Source organism: Haplochromis burtoni, unplaced genomic scaffold (assembly GCF_018398535.1).
Source record: "Haplochromis burtoni strain Fernald_Lab_line unplaced genomic scaffold, NCSU_Asbu1 Contig_691, whole genome shotgun sequence".
NCBI lineage: Eukaryota > Metazoa > Chordata > Actinopteri > Cichliformes > Cichlidae > Haplochromis > Haplochromis burtoni.
In genome coordinates this window covers 64622-85298 of record NW_024583052.1, presented here as the reverse complement: position 1 = coordinate 85298, position 20677 = coordinate 64622, and the positions used below count along the sequence as shown (strand labels likewise).

The 20677-nt window shown below is 42.9% G+C and overlaps 2 protein-coding genes across 5 annotated transcripts in view; both read right to left on the bottom strand.

The window, feature by feature from the left end:
* The window catches only part of rfng (RFNG O-fucosylpeptide 3-beta-N-acetylglucosaminyltransferase), a 12245-nt gene extending 6664 nt beyond the window's left edge, over positions 1-5581 (bottom strand). Inside the window, exons 1-2 of one of the 2 annotated variants that reach the window (XM_005949629.3) lie at positions 5457-5581; positions 2427-2987 (exon numbers count right to left, since the gene is read on the bottom strand). In XM_005949629.3, the coding sequence (XP_005949691.1) occupies positions 2427-2921 (495 nt within the window). In that variant the 5' untranslated portion in view covers positions 2922-2987; positions 5457-5581. Of the gene's footprint in view, positions 1-2426; positions 2988-4064; positions 4885-5456 lie in introns of those variants that run through there. The other variant, XM_042215246.1, reaches the window with a different exon arrangement.
* LOC102305070 (NLR family CARD domain-containing protein 3) lies at positions 4998-20622 on the bottom strand. 3 transcript variants are annotated; one of them, XM_042215244.1, is made up of 12 exons: positions 18976-20622; positions 18764-18872; positions 18348-18461; positions 16064-16142; positions 15693-15915; positions 12169-13966; positions 11899-12066; positions 10486-10659; positions 10164-10337; positions 9865-10038; positions 8608-8654; positions 6001-8089 (listed from the first exon to the last, which is right to left on the bottom strand). In XM_042215244.1, the coding sequence occupies exons 2-12, from the start codon at positions 18850-18852 to the stop codon at positions 7527-7529; spliced, it is 3603 nt and encodes a 1200-aa protein (XP_042071178.1). In that variant the 5' UTR covers positions 18853-18872; positions 18976-20622; the 3' UTR covers positions 6001-7526. The 3 variants fall into 3 exon arrangements, with proteins under 3 accessions (XP_005949688.1, XP_042071178.1, XP_005949689.1); XM_005949627.2 differs by having other exon boundaries at positions 19467-20622; XM_005949626.2 differs by having other exon boundaries at positions 4998-8089; positions 18764-20622.
* Positions 20623-20677: the final 55 nt, after the last annotated feature.

The window sequence follows — 20677 nt, the reverse complement described above, 5'->3', positions numbered from 1 at the left end:
TTACACAATGGTATTGGTGTGTTTCTCATTGGCATATGGCAGTGCTACAAATCTTTGTGCGAAGTGACTGTACTAACCGATTCTCATTTCAAGATGTCCTTATGATGCTTGCTACAGTGTAGCGGCTCGAGTTAGGCTGGACCCGTTGGCCAGCTACCCTCAGGGTCATTCCACGGTTGATTACATGGTCCACTATTGTAGCTCTGATGTCATCAGCAATTCTATTTCTTACTCTTCCTACCCCCTCCTCTCTTCCTCTCCCCCCTCCTCGTCTTCCTCTTGCTCCTCCTTGTCCTTGTCGTCCTCTTCATCCTACTTCTTCACCTCCACGTCCTCTTCCTCGGCCTCCTCTACTTCTCACTCTTTCTGCTCCCTCCATTGTACTCCGCACACACAGCTTACCTGTATTATAGTGCTTAGGCTGATTGCAAAGTGAACTAATTATCTAAAAAAGTTTTCACATGTGAAAGTGTGCCAGACAGTTGGCAAATTAGTGTTAATGATAGCCATACATGTGTATACTTTTGCTAGGAGTGTGTTGGAAATTTGGTAATTGAGTGTTGTGCAGTGAATTGTGCCTACAGTTTTGCAAAGTGTGTGTTACAAAATTGCAAACTGAGTGCAAAGCAGTTTTTGTGCTTTTAGTTTTGCAAACTCAGTGAGTGGTTTTGCTATAAGTCTGAATAGTTTTAGAGATTGTGCTACAGGAATCACAGTTAGGGTTTAAGCATTCAGAAAAACTGTAAACACGCAGGACACTTTACTGATCTGAGAGCAGTGAAACGATGCAGCGACAGGCCTGTAACACTCTCCAGCATCTGGAAGTAAGCAGTTAACCCACACAGACGAGAACTTAAAACTGGTTTGAGGCAAACTGCTGATACTGGGTCGACAACCTGAACTGGAACAGTTGTGTGTGACTGTGACGTGTGTGGCTGCAGTGCAGCAGGCTGTTTGTGCAATAAAGCTCCTTCTCTGCAAACTGAGGCTCTTTGTCCGGCGCTGGGACTCGATAACTGCTTTTAATAGTGCGTCTGGTGACTTTAAACTCCAGTTACTTTAATGAAAAGCTCCATTCACACGTTGGGTTTTGAGCACGTTGGCGAACATCAACTACATTACATCGTGATGTTTCTTGACCTCAGCTGCTGCAGGAACAGACATGCATGAAATATTAACGGCAGTTTCCACTTTGGGGGCCACACACAGACCCGCGCACACACACACACACACACACACACACACACACACACACACACACACACACACACCTGGATGTAAGCATTAGCTGTTGTGTACAGCAGACCGTCGTGCACACCGAGTGAGCAGCAGAATGATTCGATAACTGAACGATGAAGATTTTTAAACGTGCTGCGGTTGTGCTAAATGTCACCGGGGACAAACTTTACCACATTAGCTGTGCAATCTCAAAATCCACCCTAAAGAGCCACACAGTGTACACACCAGTAAATCCTTCACGACTAACATCTGTGTGTATACACAATCCAGATCACATGTGCTCACTACATGCTGTGGGAATATGTTTCTGTCACAGCCACTTATCTCCTTACAGCAGCGCTCTCAGTCTCAGCTCACTTTAACGCAGTTCTAACTGACACAGCACAACTGTGGCACGCTCACACAGCCTTACACTTACACTGGTGCTCTGCAGTGAAAGCTGCATCTTCACTTTTTGTGTGGAAGCTGCAGAAAGTTGTGTCCATGCAAAGCACAACCTTTCAGCACCGCAACTAAAAGTTTAGATCATCAGGAGACAAAAACACACACTTCCTTCTGCAGCCAAGAATTACTTCAGTAATGTGTAATCAGACATGTTTCAATTATCAATGAGTTGTTTGAATGTGCGGCACAGTGTTAGTTTTACTTCTCTCATATTATGGAACAAAAGTCAACAAAAATGTAAACTGTATAAATGTGTTTGAGGTGTACAGACAGCACGTGCAGATTTACAAAGTAAATATTGATTTTAAATATTTTCAGGGGGCTCAGATTCTTTTATTTCATTTGTATATATTTGAATGTCACATTTCTCATGTGCCAGCTGTTGTTAAATGATCATTTACTCTATTTCTAAAGTTTATATCAGGATTGTTTCTGTCTGGCATCTGTTTGGGACAACAAAGGACGAGCACTTCACTGTGGACATCACAATAAAACTCAGTCATAAAGCCCACATGGGTCTTTCACTGTGTACATCATCATCATCATCATCAGTAAGCTGAGCAGGCACACACGAGTCGGTACAGGAGCACGGGTCAGAGCAGCTCTGAAATAGCACCAGATCCTGGTTGATACCAAGACTGTAAGACCAGGCGGACTGACCGGACCTCTGCCTGCATCGACAATAGGAAAGCCTAACAGATGGACAGTGTGCACGGCCATGTGAAAACAGGAGCGGCACTCACCTGTTCTTTAGCTTGAGACACCCAGGTCTGAATGAGCAGCTCCAGTCTGGACTTGTGATACTTCCTGGTTGTCTTTACTGCAACAAAAATGTCCTTCAGCTCCAACTTGTCACGTGACTTATACTCTCGAGGTCCACCAACGCCTCTCTCAGGGATTCTTCTGACACCCTTTCCTGTTTTGGGACTGCTGTTAATGCTAATTTCAGTTTTGATGGGTTTCCCCAGCCCCTCTGAGCTCCTGTTAAGACCTGCCGTTATTTCTTTGTCCCCAACATGTAAAAAACCTGCTGGAACCCTGACTTGGTGTGACGTCCCCACCTGGGCAGGTCTGACCTGGGGTCGGGGCTTAGGCAGCTCCACCTGGCGTGCAGGGGGCCGGAGAGCTGGAATGAGCAGGAGCAGGAGGCCGCAGAACGCGAGAGAAAACAGGAAGCAGAACTTGCTGACCCCGACTGAAGCTATGTGCATCCTGACTGGCTGATGGAGCAGATTCATCAGCCTCCAGGGCTGCAGTCACTCCCAGCAGCACCCTGTCCCATCATCAGATCACAGCGACGAGTCCTGCATAGAAACAGGAAGATTCAACAGCGTGTGGAGAGGCACATTCATCCCAAACCCTCAGTTTAACAGCAGCACAACGTCACCTGCAACAACACGGGTCCAGCTGACGCTCTGCTAAAAGACAAAGCTATTTCAAATGTATAAGCTAGAGACATGATCAGACTGTGGGGATGAAGACGGCGAACCTCTGCCAACCACACGTGATTTATTACAGAAGTTGCAACACTGTAAAGAAAAAGCAGAATCCAATGATCAGGACACGTTACATGTTGTGCTGTAATCAGCTGTTTGATGTTTCTATCATTTTTCCTTTTTATAATTCAGTGTTTTCAGTGGATGACAGGATGGATCCTACAGAGCTGTGCTGCTGGAATATGTGCATAATGTTATAGGTGCCCCCGCCTGAGACCCCACCCCCACCGAAGCTGGTGTCAAACTGTGTGCTAATAAAAGTGGCCTGTATTTATACAGCGCTTTACTAGTCCCTAAGGACCCCAAAGCGCTTTACATATCCAGTCATCCACCCATTCACACACTGGTGATGGCAAGCTACATTGTAGCCACAGCCACCCTGGGGCGCACTGACAGAGGCGAGGCTGCCGGACACTGGCGCCACCGGGCCCTCTGACCACCACCAGTAGGCAACGGGTGAAGTGTCTTGCCCAAGGACACAACGACAGAGACTGTCTGAGCTGGGGCTTTGAACCGGCAACCTTCCGATTACAAGGCGAACTCCCAACTCTTGAGCCATGATCGCCCCCGATTGCTCCCTCTCCTCTTTAAGCCAGAGAGTCAGAGCACAGGACCGTTCTCTGCTTCACTTCATCCCGTCGTACGTGAGCGGGGGCGTTTTCCAAAGTGTTCCTGATGCAGTCTTTTCCACCTGTTTTGAATGCAGGTCCACCTGAGCCCAAGACCAGGACTTTGTTACTGCTGCAGAGACGCTTCCCTCCGGTTGAGTGCCTAAAATGTTTGCACAGCCACACGTCTCTGCCATGCCCCTTCATTAAAACAGGACATTACTTCTGCACGTGTCACTTTCTATATTTTATGATATTTTCTGTGTGAAGGACTTACTAAGTGCTTTGCCTTTTAATCCTCCATTTCACAGCTGGATTGAGCTCGCTTGGTTCTCCAATGAATGCACACATCTGTTTCCACTACTGGATTCTCCTCCATGCAAAGGGACTCACTTAGTTGCAAAATGGTGAACGGGATTTGCTGCCAGCCCCCATCTGAAGCAGTTCGACTGCAGTCCTACAGAGTGAGGGCAATCCAGCATTTACCAACAAAATCAGAGTGCATGATCTGAGAGGCTCGCTGCACACAGACTGCTGTACTCAGCAGCAGCTGCTCTTCAGACAATAATATACAGCATGTGTGTGCAGACAGCAAAGCAACAACTGTATCCCAAAACTCTTTTAGTACAGAGGAACACCTTTCAGCGTTGCTCACGTCTTCTCTTTACTTCTCCAGCCTGCTGTGGCAGACGGCACCGAGCCTGCTTCCACCAGAGACCGACCTGATAAAGGGGACTTCTTTTATCCCACTGTCACCAAGTCACAAGGGACCGGGGTTCCCTCTACCTTACTCTATAAAGCACCTTGGGACAACAGAACTGACGACCATCCACAACAACATGAAATTCCCCAGCACAGATGGAGAGGACTTGGCCTTCTAATGTGAAGACTGGCTCCTTTTGATGGTTTTCTTTTATAATAGTGTTAAATGGGACATTCAGAGGGAAGATGGTCAGACAAAACTAATAAATCATTTTTTCATCCATCATCTTCCACTGATCCACCTCAGGGTGATCTAGAGTCACCAAATGATCGAAGCACCTTCATGTTTGGACTGTGCAGCAAAACCAACCCTGGATATAAATCAGTCAGGGACTGGCCTCCCCAAAGCCCACAGCTAAACATTACTGAAGCTGTGCTGAATAAAGCCATTATGTTTGCATATTTCAATGTCAATGCATTCAGTCATTGTACCCCGTTGTCTTCTTTCTGCTGTTCTCTGTAAGAGTCACCAGCAGCTCGGTGTCCCTCCACTGCACATGTCCAAACCCTCTCTGCCTCCAACCCTGTCCATCACGCCCAGTGAAAACGTGAGCATCTTCAGTCTCTTTGTCCAAACCACACATCACAGCAGAGCTCAGCACCTACATGCAAACCCTGCCTTTCACGCCTGCTGTGATCCTTGTGTCACAAACCAGCCACGGACGTCGTCCGTCTGTAAACGTGCTCAGTAAAGAAGTCGTTCAGTGTTAGCTCGGCGAATAAACCCCTCCAGCTGTGAACCACTGGGAACATCCGAGAAGAGCCGTAAACAGGCAGACTTTCATGTCTCCTGCGCCACGCGCGTGAACTTCTTGTGCTACAACAAGCGCTCCTAAAATGGGAAGATTTTAAAGTGGAGTCTGGCATGGTGGAGGAGCACAGGCACCGGGGCTTCGCACCAACTTACCGTGAAACATCAGAGCACACGCGTTTACCACAGGAAACACCAGGAAAGCGCCACTGCAACACAAACGATCCCGGGTTTGTTGGACGGTAAACGGCACCTGGACCCGTCTCGTCGTCTTTCCCCGGTGTACCTCCGCTCCGACGGCTCTCGGCTAGCCTGACGGTAGAAAAAGCCCCCTCCACCGGCAGAGTTACACTCTGTGCCCCGAGTGAGGGTTAGCCAAACACTCCACAAACGATGCACTCACGTCATACCCGCACCGGGTTAACCACGGTCAAGAAGGCTGTTCCGGTCAAACCTTTCAAAATAATGAATACGACGAGCAGTTTGTCGTCGATGTCGGGATCAGCCCGTGTTTGTCTGCTCTGACTTAATTTCAACAGGAAATAAAACTTATGACGACTGTGACTGAATCAGCTCTGTAACGCACAGCTTTGGTGACGTTGTAACCTTAGTTTTATTTCCTTGTTTTAAAGGTAAATTCCAACCTTTGAATGTAACCAATTGAAATGATCGTGTTAAATGTGCATCTTTTTATTGTTGTTAAAATGTTTAACAAATGAGACGGCTTCTTTCAAGTTCTACCTCAGCGCCCCCTGCCTGTCATGTTTGTCCACTGCATCAGTGGCAAAGCAGACTGAGACAGCAGGGGTCAGCGACCTACCAAAATAATGTATTTTATTAGAAATATCAATAAGCTGATGTGTCACGTTCTTAAGCCTTACAATGAGATGACACAGCCTTCACTGTAAGGTTTAGGAATATGACTTATGAGCCTACTGGTATCACTAATAAGTGGAAATAATTTAAATCTTTGACCAAATGTAACTTCTCTGCAATGGATTTTTAAAAATGATTATTTAGTATTTTAATTTTGCCATGTCATTAGAGTAATACCATATTTTGTTGCATTTAGCAAATAAGACGTACAGCAACAAACAGCTCTGACAATGGTCCAAGACAGATTTATTTCAGCATTTAAGCTACACATGAGTGAATCATAACGATCTGATAATTTACAGTTTATTCATGTAAATAGGGAGTCCTCTTCTTCAAAAGAGTTGGTGTGAAGTTTCACTAGGTTCTCTGCTGCGACCAACAGTTTTTATAGCATACATGATTCCCTTAGGCTGTATCATTGAAAACAGTGCAGATAATACCCTTCTCTTTATTTATACATGAAGCCAAGTGATACAAACAGCAGTACAGGCATGTATTAAACGTATAAAGGCCTGGATGTCCTGTAATGCTCTTCTCCTTAATTTTCCATCTTTATAGTCTATTAGTTTCACGTTTATTGTCATTGGTGTTACCCAGGCTGAAATACTGTTTCTCACCAGCCTCTACAGTGCAATAGTCAATACAATTTAAAAAAGAAAAAGTTTTAAAAAGAGCAGTAAAAAATCGTAACAATAAATGGGGATAAAGAACATAAAATCTAAATTCTAAAACAAACACAAGTCTAAACAGTCACACTCATACAGGTAGCAGCAGCCCTTTCACAGAAGGGGGTTGTTAAAGTAAGTAGTGTGTGTATCTGGGGAGTATATTGTGTGTGTGTGTGTGTGTGTGTGTGTGTGTGTGTGTGTGTGTGTGTGTGTGTGTGTGTGCAGATAGGGGGCATCACAGTCCGATTGTGGATCTTACAGTGTAGCTGTGTGAGTAGCTGAGTGGATGGGGAGGGGGCACAGTCCATTTATCAGTCTCACAGCTTGTGCAAAGAAGCCTTCCAGCATCCTGGTGGTTCTGCAGCTGATGCTCCTGTACCTCTTGCCAGACGGCAGGAGGAAAAACAGGCCATGAGACGGGTGGTGGGGGTCTCTGATGATGGAGATAGCTCTGTGTATGCGGCCCTGTTTGTAGATCTCCTCCAGAGGCGAGAGAGGGGCACCAACAATCCTCCTGGCAGTCTTAACAATCCTATTCAGTTGTTGCTTCTTACAGGACTTGCAGCTGCCAAACCAAGATGTAAAACTTTGTGTCTGTTATAGTCCATTATAGTCCATATTTGTCAGTTATCTTCAAATTATAAAATGCTTCAAATAAACGTGTAAGGAAAGCAGTTTGTCTCTAGTCTTCTGCATCCATCTGACATAGAGACACAGAGTTGTAAACACCATAGGTGAACTCTGACCGTATCCTGAAGATAGGATAAAGAGGTTCGGTGAAGCTGCAGTGGAACGTGTGGATGTGTGTTGGTGTATCAAAAATGATTCTGTAGAAGGATACAGTGCCAGCAGACCAGTCCAAATACACTCCCACTCTGTTCGTTTCAGTGGAGGGAGCAGGGCTATCTATGATCCGGACTGAGTTATTATGCCATGCAGAATAATTGTCAGCAGAACAGTCCAGACTCCAGGAGATGTTGTTCCCACCAATACGACTGTCAATACCAGGACCACTCCTTTTAATCCCTCTGTAAGTCACTCCTATAGATACCAGCCCACTCCAGTCCACCTCCCAGTAACAGTGACCAGTCAGGCCACGTGTACACATCAGCTGGTACCAGCACTCAAACCTCTCAGAGTGATCTGGATACAGCCATTCCTCGTCGTCATCTGTCACAATGTTGTTTTCTGACAGGTAAAGGTTCCTGTGTACTGTGTTCGGGTCCATTTTGAGTTCACAGGCGTCTGACGGCAGATCAAAATGAAAACAGAACCGTCAGAACCGTCCACAGAGCCAAGCACTGATGCCAGTCACATCACATGACTGCATCACCACGCAGATCACATGACCCAGAGCAAATTAATCCATTGTTATATCAAATTATTTTATACTACAGCTTCAGATAAACAATTAGTAAATGTACTGCAAGTCAGCAAGTTTAAGGCATAAAATCTTAAAAGGTAAAATCTTTTTGCCAACTTAATATTAAGAAATGTGATAACAACACATCGGTGCTAAAACATGAAACAAATCTTTTAACTGTGAGCTAACAGAGTTCAAAGACATTTGGTAGGCATCAAAGAAATGATACAAACTCTACATAATCAAGTTTGATCAAAAATGTATTTAAACCTTCACAAAGTCCAGGTCATAGATCTGTCTTTTCTTTAGATGAATGACACTCGGTGTATATATATATATATATATATATATATATACATAAGCTCATGTTAGCTTCATTAATCAAGCTAAAAACACTTACATTTCCTCAGTCCTGGTTTCAATCGTTGAGCTCCGCAGCTGTCCAGCCTGGAATAATAATTCAAACAAAGAGACATGAAAATGTTTTCATACATTCGTTGGTTTTGTTTAGCTGAGTTTGGAGGATAAGCAAGACACGATGTGCTTGACTAGCTAAAAATTTTAATCATTAAGAATATTAACAAACTAAAAGCAAGATATTTTCTTGCATCTCAGAACAGTATTCTGTCCTCTAAAAAAATCAGATTTATTACTTCCAGGCTGGACGACTGTAATTCATTATTATCAGGAAGTCCTAAAAACTCCCTGAAAAGCCTTCAGTTAATCCAAAATGGCTTCCTGTTAAATCCAGAATTCAAAATCCTGCTCCTCACATACAAGGTCTTAAATAATCAGGCCCCATCTTATCTTGATGACCTTGTAGTACCATATCACCCTATTAGAGCACTTCGCTCTCACTCTGCAGGCCTACTTGTTGTTCCTAGAGTATTTAAAAGTAGAATGGGAGGCAGAGCCTTCAGTTTTCAGGCCCCTCTTCTGTGGAACGAATTGTGGATTTGGGAGAGAGAGACAACCTCTCGACTTTGAAGATTAAGGTTCAAACTTTCATTTTTGCTAAAGCATAAACTAATGGCTGGATCAGGTGACTCCGAACTCTCCCTTAGTTACAGTGCAATGGGCCGAGGCCTCCGTGGGCTTCTTCACTCCCCTCTTCCAAATCTCTAAATGTTTATACACCTCTCTGCATTTAATGGTTAGTTATGATTCATCTCTGGCTCTCTTCCACAGCGTGTCTTTGTCCTGTCTCCCTCCCCTCACCCCAACAGATGGCCCCGCCTCCCCCGAGCCTGCTTCTGCTGAAGGTTTCTTCCTGTTAAAGTTAAAGTTTTTCCTTCCCACTGTTGCCAAGTGCTTGCCAATAAGGGTTTGTTTGTTGATTTTTGTAGGGTGTTCACCTTACAATATGAAGCGCTTTGAGACAACTGTTGTTGTGATTTGGGTTATGTAAATAAAGTTGAACTGAACTGGATTGAGTGGGTGGCTATGGTATTGTTTGACCTTGGTAAAGACTTTCCTGATGGGTTTATAGCCTCAGTCACTTGTATTAAATAGAACATGATGTTTGTTTTGTACTCTCTTGCTCCAGTTAGGGTAACCAAAAATGTTTTTACATGTGACTGACAGGTTGCTTGTAGTATCCATAGGTTGGTTTCTGAAGTCTTAATTTGAATAAGGTTACGAGCACCTGTCTTCCTACCTTAGAGAGTCCAATCTGCAGTGTGGATCCTGCAGTGCAGCAGAGAAGAGCGTCACTCCTGTGGGTCCTGGGTGATTATAACTCAGATCCAGCTTTCTTAGATGAGAAGGGTTTGAACTCAGTGCTGAGCTCAACGAAGCACAACCCTTCTTTGTTATCAGACAGCCTGACAAGCTGTAAACATTTCAACATCATTGGGTTTATCTGTTTGAAATTTTGCATTAACTGTAGAAAATGTGTGATATGACAACATTAAAAAACTTGAAATAACAAAAAACAAAAGCATATTCTTATCTAACCTGAGAGTTTCAAGTTTGCACTGAGGACTTTTCAATCCACAAGACAGCAGCGCCACTCCTGAGTCCTGCAGGTCATTATTGTTCAGGTCCAGCTCTATCATACTGAATGACTGGCAACTGAGGACTGAAGCAAGAGCTTCACAGCTTTCATTCGACAGGCTACAGCCACCCAGCCTGAAGAAAAAAAGAATTCAGTAAAATTTATAAGAAATCCAGCAAAATATAATTTTCAGGACAAACTAGACCCTTCAGATTCTGAATGTTAGGCACCACAGGTTCAGAAGTGCTGATTTGAATATGAATGTTGTTGAAAAGCTCTTACCTGACAATCTTCAGTGTACACAGTTGACTCTCAAGTGGCGTGAAGAGATACGTGACTGCTAAATCCGTCAACTCATTATTATTTAGATCCAGCACTTCCAGAGTGGAGGACTGACTGCTGAGAACTCTGGAGAGAGTTTTACAGCTTCTCCATGAAAGCTCGCAGCCATTTAGCCTGAAGACATAATATTGAGCATTCATCAGAAATGTGGAATAAAAAATATACAGAAAAAAAAACCAAATTTCAGCTCGTACTAATGAGAATTATTGAAAAATATTTGAATATAGATTTATTCATTCAGGGGTAGGTTCAGGTTACTATGGTGTCATTCATCGACACTATACATTTTCAATACAAACAGAGACAACAGAAAAGCATAATATTGCATAATGAAGAAATAAATAAAACCAAAAATGCCTCCTCTGTTTCACAATTTGATTTAAAATCATGTTAAATGAAACCATCATGGTTTATTAAGGTGGAAATAAGACAGCGTTGTGAAACATGACTAAGCTTTTCAGTTTGTTTCAAAGTTCAGTTTGGAATCTATAATTGTTCCGAGGTATTTGGACATTACACCATCGGACCTTTAAGGGACATGATCTTGAAGAGCACAGCCTCCATTTATTTTAAAACCACTAACAGGGAATCTAGCCATTTTTTTTAACACTATTTGATTTTATTAACTGAAGTTCCCTCATTTCAGTGTTCCTGTTGAGATGTATACTTTAATTATATGTAATTAAATACAATTACATTTAAGTATTGATTATTCTGAGCTCTTGATGTCCCCATTTACTGTGTTTTTCTGTTAAAGGTAAAGAACCCACATTAAACCTGTAATTCAGCGTTTGTTTGGGGTTGTTGTTTGTTTTTTCAGAAATGAATTCTTCTTATTATATAAAATTTAGATTTTGATTTATTGAATCACTTTTTTTGGTTGCTGTAATACAGTGGTTCTTTTAAGAAAAAAATAAGATCTATGTTTTTCTTCTTCCTAAGATAATCTATCAAGCTATCAATCTATCTATTGGGCTGTTTGTCTGTCTGTGTGACCTGTAAATTGTGCGAACTGCAGCAAAAGAACGTGGATTAGAAATAATCATCAGTCTATTTGTATGCTATTTAGCACCAAGAATATTCACTGAGTAAAGCTTTTACTTTGATCTGGCCATTATTAGATTATGGGGCCAAGTTTAGACCTGAAAGCACAGAGTGGCCTTTAATGTTTAAATGGATCCAGCTGAAAGTTTAAGAGTCTCAGTGTGCAGCCATCACACTAAAAATTAATGGTAAGTATGAAAATACACATATGAACTTATGGAGATTAACAGTTTCCTGACTTTCCCTGTTTCATTTTCTAACCTATATATTTAAATAATACAATTTTAGTGTAAAAATTCTGAAACCAACCTGAGAACCTCAAGTTTAAAGTTTTTCTCCAGATCTGCAAACATTGTCCTTATGCCTGAATCATGCAGGTTGTTGTAACTCAGGTCCAGCTCTTTTAAACTAGAGGACTTGTTAAGAACAGAGGACAGTGCTTTACAGCTTCTGCTCAAAAGGTTACATCCAATCATCCTGATGGGGTAAGGAAAAAAACAAGTAGGAAGTTAATCATTTTTTCTCTTTCTTTACAGTATTTAAAGTGACAGTGACTTATCTGGTCGTGCATGAACATACAGAGATTTACTGGAAGCTTTGACCACTGGCAGCAGCCACATAAGACCTTCTTCAGAAGCAGAGTACTTCCTCAGGTCAAACTCATTCAAATCTTTTTCTGAAGACAGTAAGATGAAGACCAAAGCAGACCACTGAGCAGGGGATAGTTTAACCGTGAAAAGATTTCCTGATGTCAACGACTGTTGGATCCTTTCCACTAGAGAGTGGTCGTTCAGCTCATTCAGACAGTGGAACAGGTTAATGCTTCTCTCTGGGGACAGATTCTCCCCAATGTTCTCCCTGATGTACTTGGCTACTTCCTGGTTTATCTGTGAGTTTACGCCTGTCTCTTTGAGTAGTCCTTGTAGGAGAGTCTGATTGGACTGCAGTGACAAACCCAAAAGGAAACGTAGAAACAAGTCCAAGTAACCATTTGGACTTTGTAAGGCCTGTTCCACGGCACTCTGGTAGAAGAGTTTCAGTTCATATTGATTAGGCTTTGACATCTGAGTGGTTGTTTGCTCCTCTTCCAGCAGGTTGATTCCAGAGTTGATGAAGGTCAGATGGACGTGAAGAGCAGCCAGAAACTCCTGAACACTCAAATGGATGAAGCAGAACACCTTGTCCTGGTACAGTCCTCGCTCCTCTTTAAAGATCTGTGTGAACACTCCTGAGTACACTGAGGCTGCTCTGATATCGATGCCACACTCTGTCAGGTCTGATTCATAGAAGATTGGGTTTCCTTTCTGCAGCTGATCAAAAGCCAGTTTTCCCAGAGATTCAATCATCTTCCTGCTCTCTGGACTCCAGTGTGGATCTGTCTCAGCTCCTCCATCATACTTGACCTTTTTCATTTTGGCCTGAACCACCAGGAAGTGGATGTACAGCTCTGTCAGGTTCTTGGGCAGCTCTCCTCCCTTCTTGGTTTTCAGCACATCCTCCAGAACCGTAGCAGTGATCCAGCAGAAGACTGGGATGTGGCACATGATGTGGAGGCTTTGTGATGCTTTAATGTGGGAAATTATCCTGCTGGCCTGCTTTTCATTCCTGAAACTCTTCCTGAAGTACTCCTCCTTCTTCGAGTCAGTGAACCCTCTGATTTCTGTTATTACGTCAACACATTTAGGATCAATATGACTGGCCATTGCAGGCCGCGTGGTTATCCAGAGTCGAGCAGATGGAAGGAGTTTTCCTCTGATAAGGTTTGTCATCAGTGCATCCACTGAGGTGGACTCTGTGACATCAGTTAGGATCTTATTATTTTGAAAGTCCAGAGGAAGGCGACACTCATCTAGACCGTCAAAGATAAACACAACCTGGAAGTCTTCAAATCTGCAAAATTCTGCATCCTTTGTTTCAGAGAAGAAGAGATGAACGAGTTCTACCAAGCTGAACTTTTCCTCCTTTAATCCATTTAGCTCCCTGAAAGTGAATGGAAATGTAAACTGGATATCTTGGTTGTTTTTGCCTTCTGCCCAGTCTAGAGTGAACTTTTGTGTTAATATCGTTTTCCCAATACCAGCCACTCCCTTTGTCAGCACTGTTCTGACTGGTTGATCTCTTCCCAGCAGCGGCTGAAATATGTCTTTACAGGCGATTGTCTTTTCTAATCTCGCATGTCGTCTAGATGCTGTTTCGATCTGTCTGACCTCATGTTCGTCACTGACCTCTCCGGTCCCTCCCTCTGTGATGTACAGCTCTGTGTAGATCTGATTGAGAGGTGTTGGGTTTCCTACTTTAGTAATTCCCTCAAACAAATGCTGGAACTTCCTTCTAAGATTTAATTTGAGTTTATCCTGGCAAATGGATGCACCCACTCCTGTTGGACAAAAAACAAATGAGATGGTGTTAAAATTTCAGAACAATGAACAGCTGGTCAAAATTTAAAATATAAGGCTTTTCTAGCAGAGGATAAAATATAATCTGTTTGATACCACAACAGCTGTGTGCTTCTCTGTGCTTCTCTGTGCTTCTCTTGGGCTGGCTGCTTCAGTCTGTATGCCAAATATCACTGGGCAAAATAAGAAGCCCAAGTTGCTCAGCAATGCCTCCACTGCGGAATTAATTCAATTCAGTTTTACCTATACAGTGCCAAATCACAACAAGAATCGTTTCTTAATGACTTGCTTTGTGAAATAAAGGTCACATTGACTCATCAAGTACTTTTAAATATACTTGTAATGTTTGTACAGACAATGACTAACCGTGTGGATGATTTCTTATTTTTAGACTCATTAAATAGTACGTTAGCCGCAGAGAAATCACTGGGTTATAGTGTCATATCCCAGTCGTTGTACACGACTACGTGCACCCACAACAGACTGAGGCTTTGCATTTGGGGTGGGCGGTATAAACAGTATATGGTAGAAACAATATGAATTTGACCAACGGTAGGGATTTTGACTATACCGCTCTACCGCGATAGCGCATGCTGATGATGTCATCAAGTGCCTGTTTTGGTCAAAAGCATTGCAGCAGCTGCAAGAAAAATCATCTGCAAATTATGCCAGCGACAGTAATAGTGAAGAGATGAAGCACTTTTGGAATATGAGGAAAGCCAAAAACTGTGCTTCCTCCACTTCTGTACCATTGATTCATTAATGCTGAATTCTCTGGCAGCTGCTCTATTCCCATGTTGTTGCAGTATATTAATGACTAACCTCGTATTGTGGATGGATTATCTCAGTTGTTCTCCTGACTGAAGTTTGGTCCGTTTAGAGCATCCTGCCATGCGATTGCATTTGTCCCTAACCATCGGGAACCCTCATGTTAACTTTTATCGATTGGAAAAAAGTTAGCGTTCATCCTCCAGCTTCACTGTGTTTATATATATATATCTGCTATATATGCTAACATAGCTGTGTCGCTAGCAATCACGTAACACATCATTATATACCAGCTAGCCCAACTTCAGTAACCCTACAAACATCACTGCATGTTTAGGTGGAAGCTAGCGAGCTAACTTCCTACTAACTTCTAACGCTGTTGAATTTAATAAATTCTGTTTTCATGGATGCCTGGATGTTAAACTTAATTGTTACACCTGGTAAAGCAGCAACACTGATCATTTTATTAAAGGTGAAATAATTTAGACGGTTTTTAACTCTCAGTGATGCTGCAGTGTTTGTTTGACTTTGGGACCTAAAGTGGACGGAGTTTAGGACCCAGATTACTCTGCGAGGCTCCTGACTACGGTAGCCGTAATGCTCCAACAATCCATCAAGCAGTGCGGCTTCGTAGCTTACCAAAGTCGTACTACAACATTTTTGACAGATTTTTGAGCGCCATGTAGCACATGAAATCGGTTTGAGGTCAGTGAGCACAACTAGAATTCATACATGAGATGCACCGGATTGTAAGGCACACTGTTGATTTTTGAGAAAATTAAAGGACTTTAAGTGCGCCTTATAGTGCGGAAAATACGGTATACAGAAGAAAATAAATTGTGATATATATCGTTACCGCACATGCTTCAACCTATACTGCGATATGGATTTTAGGCCATATCGCCCAGCCCTACTTTGCATCAGTGGGAGTGCCCTTACTGCTCTGCAAACAGACAGCCAGTTCCTCCTGGTTCATCCCCCTCAGAAAGTCCAGTGTGATCTTCACAAAAGCCTCCCTGGTGCTCCATGTCTGCTCTTCAGCCTTAGAAGCTAACACATCCTCATCCTCGCTGTCCTTCTCTGGGCAGGTGGAACTCTGCAGAATCCTCTGAAACCTTTTAAGCTCATTCTTCACAAAAGTGATGATGTTCTCTTCAAGCAGCTGGAAGACAATATTATAGGAAATTATCTTTCAGCATTTATGCATGTATTTATTTATGCATTGTGCACATATTCTCCTCTGTCAGGGGAATGTCATGGAGCCAATTAGAAACAGAACAGTGATGAAAATGTGCTTTAGACTTTCCCACCATAAAAACTGAGTCCAACGTTGTTTGATGCTGCTGAGCAGACTGACAGCTATGAACCTCAGACTTTTGTTGCCCGACTCTGCGAAGACAGCGCACACGTGCACACATCCACACATCCACAATTAACATTATTAAATGCAGTAATGGTCAGTAACACTATGGATCACTGCATAAATAAACTGAAAGTTGAATATGTACACAGTTATTTCTGGTATCTGTCCTCTGATCGGCACATATTCAGCACAGCACGGACCAGTAGGTAACGATAAAGGGTCTACAGGTCTCTACAGGTGTACGTGGGATTAATGAAATATTAACTGAGCCAAATGAAATGCAGAACTACAGTAAAGTGGGCGGGACACTGACAGTTTACATCAGCTAAGTGTAGGAGTGAGGACAGCAGTGTGCTATGCAGTGTTGGGTAAGTTACTTTAAAATAGTAACTTAGTTACATTACTAGTTACTTCTCTCAAAAGTAACTCAGTTACTTCAAGTTACTCGTTACTTTCAAAGTAACTAGTTACTAGGGAAAGTAACTTTGGTTTTACTCAGAATTCTCTTGTTAATGTGTTGCTTCCATAACTTTGCCAGTCTTCTAGCTTGCTTACTTGCCACAAGTGCACTGTGCCACCTACCAATAGAAAGGAAAAGATAATGTGCATATTTCCACGAGAGAAATCCCACGCCTGGACCGTCATTGACTGCTGCCATGATTCTAGCCTACGTCACAGCGTCATGTGCGCCTTTTACATCCAACACAAAAACTGCAGTCGTGGTGCTTTCGATTGTACTCAGAACTCGGAAATTCTGCCTTCTGAATAGGAAGATGTAGGTAACACCAGACTGAAGATGAGCTGCATACAGGGCTGGACTGGGACAGAAAATTGGCCCGGGCATTTTGACTAGAGACCGGCCCACCATTATAGGAAAAATCATAAAGCCTTTGAATGAAAAAAACACTGTTGTGACAGTGATGTACACTGTTCTGATGGTATATATGCATCAATCTATCAATCGTTTGTTGTAAGATTCAGATAATTATTTTTTAAAAGCTAGACATTTTAAATGAGAATAAGAAAGAAAAGTATTTCTTTGTGCCCCCCTTTCCCTGTTAATGCCCTACATGCCCCCCTGGCAACACTTTGCTAGATCCGCACCTGCACAGTTACCAGCTGTCAGCTACCTAAAAAAGGATCCTGGTGTTATTTGTCTCTCAGAAACAGTTCATAACTTCCCTTCAACTCATTCATGTCACCTAAAAGGTAAACCTGTTTCTCCATCACAGCTCTGATGATTCAGTAAGGACATCTCCTGGTTTCATCTTCATGTTTCCCTCTCACCAGATAACCAAACCATATCATGACCAGCAGCTTTACAGCTGTGGCTCCAGCAAACATCAGCTGATACTAGAAATTAATATTAAATAAATTCTAACAACAGCTGATCAAGCTTAAACGTGCTGCTGTTGTTTAGCGCGACATCCGCTGGTTTCCTCTTTCGGCGCAAAGTGAGCGATAAACAAACAAGAGAGCCGATCAGCTGATCATTGATCAGTTTCATGATTGAAGTAGAAACGGGAGAGGGAGGGGGGAGAATGAAAGAAGAAGAGGCAGCTGTGCAGCAAAGACACAGAATAACTCCAGCTTTGTGTCTTTTTCATTGTAGCTGAATTACGGGACAAACTGTTCCTTTTCACCTCAATAAGAAACGCGTAATATTTTCTCTGAATACCAGACGGGACGGTTGGCAACTCTAATAACTTATGAACAAAATAAAGTTCAACATCATTAACTTCATAGCACCACCCAGCTGTATAGAAACTCCGTCATGCTAGCTAGCACGCAGTACGGAAAAAGTCAGAATAACGAAAATAAACTCCACCTAAACTTGGTTCATATCTGACCCAGAGAGACTGCAGGTCATAACTTCTTACCTGAAGTTCAGTTCGGGTCTCTTTTCCTTCTGCGTCCCTTTTCCTTCATCCACCTGCTGCCTCCACCACTTGCTAATGTTACTGAATCTGTGGAAGCTCCGCGATAGCCACCACACGAAGTAACGAGTAACGACCCTATCTAAATCCCAGTAACGATAACGCGTTCCTGATTTTGGCATAATAACTAGTTACCGTGCTCGTTACCACAATAATAACGTAGTTACTGTAACGCGTTACTTAATAACGCGTTAGTCCCAACACTGGTGTATGAGACGCTCACAAGTCCCTGATGGAGTGGACATTTAACCCTTAGGTGCAGCATTAGTGATGTTTTTGAAATCAAAATGTTACCTTTTGTCAACAGAGAGGTTCCCTTCTTTGAAATTTAAAGGCGGGTCCATAGACCAGTCACTTTTCATGGACATAGAGCTGGACAGAGGAGAGCCTGCTAACTGCTTCGGCATCCTGGTAGGGAAACAGCATACTGTATATTAAATTTCAAAGATATCAAATCCAGTCATTATGTGTCAATGCTTTTATTATACTTACTTTCTATTTGTAAACATTTGCTTTAAAAACTGATTTTTTGGATAAACAAATACATAGAGGGACATAACTTGGTAAAGCCCACATGGTTACTCCACTTCCTTTACAACATGGCTCACTGTGTTAGCCATGGGGGGAGACCCCCACAGAGCATTGCCTCAGGATTATTTTAAAATGAAATAGTACTAGTTTGTATGCCGTATAAGAAGTTCTTGTCTCACCCCGTAGCTTCATTGCCCAGGCAGTCTTCCATGCTCTTGGCACGTTTAGATGGTGTGCCCCCCTCCTCTGTGTCTCCACACTGACTCATGGCTGAGTGGACCACAGTGTCTTAACACATGAACACACACAACAACATGAATGCTGGGCAGCTCAGTTACGAACACGACACTGTGCTGGATAATAAAGTTAGCGCCCAAGCTCATGTCATCACCTGTTCACTCACACAGCTCAGCAGCAGCTAGTTTCTGTATTTCACCTGGACCCACAGAACGGGAGCATGATCAAAGTCGACTTTGATCATGCAGAAATAGAGTCATATTAAAACATACCGACATCAGATAAACTATATCCAGTAGAATGAAGATGCACAACAGTCAAATACGCAGGACGCCATCTACTTCCATTAGATATTTGCATCCTATGCTGTGAGCTGTTATACTCCACACTGTGCCATTGGCCCGATATTACTCATAGCTTGATAGCGCAAAGCATGTTATGTGATTAAACACTGCAGATGGAAATGTATTATATAAACTATGAAACCAATGAAACGACGCTGGGCCCGCAGTTAGGCCCACTCCCTGCTGACTGTATCTGCCCTCTTACCTGTTCAGCTGTTGCACATTTTACATACAAGCTCAAATGTACATTCAACATTGTTACGTTATGAGTGGTGCTCGGTAAAAGAAGACTTTTAAATACCTTGTAGCCAGAAAAACGAGCCGCAGCTCTACGTAGAAATGAAACCGAAACTGTTTTCAGTTGTGAAATGAGGAGAGAGCTCAGCAGTGACACTCTGAGGCAGAGACGTGATCACTGAGATGTGACCAGAATTATTTCAGTGGTGGATTTCCACAAAATCATCTATTCTTAGCCATTTTATTTACAAAGCAAGGAGAGACGGACATTTGTCGATAGGCAGATTTGGAAAGGATGTGCAGATGGAAGCGTACTAACAAGTAAAGGGGGCTGAAAAAGGCTCCCGGAGGAGCTGATTAAGGAAGACAATTGGAGAGGAGGATGAATCAGGAAGTGTAGAGGAAGGCGGAGGAAGTGAGAGCCGCTGTAAAGAAGTCGATGCAAAGCTGTAGTAACTTTGGCCAAGATACTAACCCCGGTGGTAAACAGTCTCTGATGCATCCATCAGAGTGTGGACGCTAGAAAGAAAGCACCACTGCATAGAAAAAGTGTGAATGGGTGTGAATAAGGCATGTTGCATCAAAGTTTCAGTGCTTGGGGAGAGTATAAGAATCAGGAGAAAATAATGTTTCCTATGGGAAAGATTCATGGATGCAGTGAAGGACACGCAGAGGGCTGATGTGAGGAAGGAGGATGCTGGAACGGGGGAGATGGAGGCAGATGATGTGCTGTGGAGACGCCAAGAGGGAGCAGCTGAAAGAAGACGTTTTCCTTTAGAAAAAGCCTGCAGTGACATCTGTGGTCCGACAGCATGGAGGAACTTTATATACAGTCAACAAGTTGCCCTGCTGTGGTATGGTGGAACAAAAGCAAGGAATGAAGCTGATCATAAGGATCAACTTCTGTTCATCAGAGGAAAACACAAAGACTTGTGTGTAAAACAGACATTTCTACTCTCTAAGGTTTATGTGACTTTCTGGGAATGCTGCTTTTATTTTACAGAGAACTGATGGATCATTAGGATTTCTTATTTCCTATAAGATGCTGTGGAGCGCCTACGATTGCAGGTGAAGGCACCATGGTGATGTACCCCAACAGGAAGTTGTTAGTCTGGTTGAAAGGCGGAAACTAATCGGAAATCTATCACAATAAAGTGTTCGGACTTATCATCTATTTACAAAAGAACACACACACACACACACACACACACACACACACACACACACACACACACACACACACACACACACACACACACACACACACACACACAC

Excerpts from the sequence above, each read along its gene's own strand:
- LOC102305070 (XM_005949626.2), bottom strand. The coding sequence starts at position 18,852 with ATGAGTCAGTGTGGAGACACAGAGGAGGGGGGCACACCATCTAAACGT. Across the intron at positions 16,143-18,347 it reads AACCTCTCTGTTGACAAAAG|AGTCGGGCAACAAAAGTCTG; the intron begins GTAACATTTTGA and ends CTGTCTTCGCAG. Across the intron at positions 10,338-10,485 it reads TGTACACTGAAGATTGTCAG|GCTGGGTGGCTGTAGCCTGT; the intron begins GTAAGAGCTTTT and ends TTTTTTCTTCAG.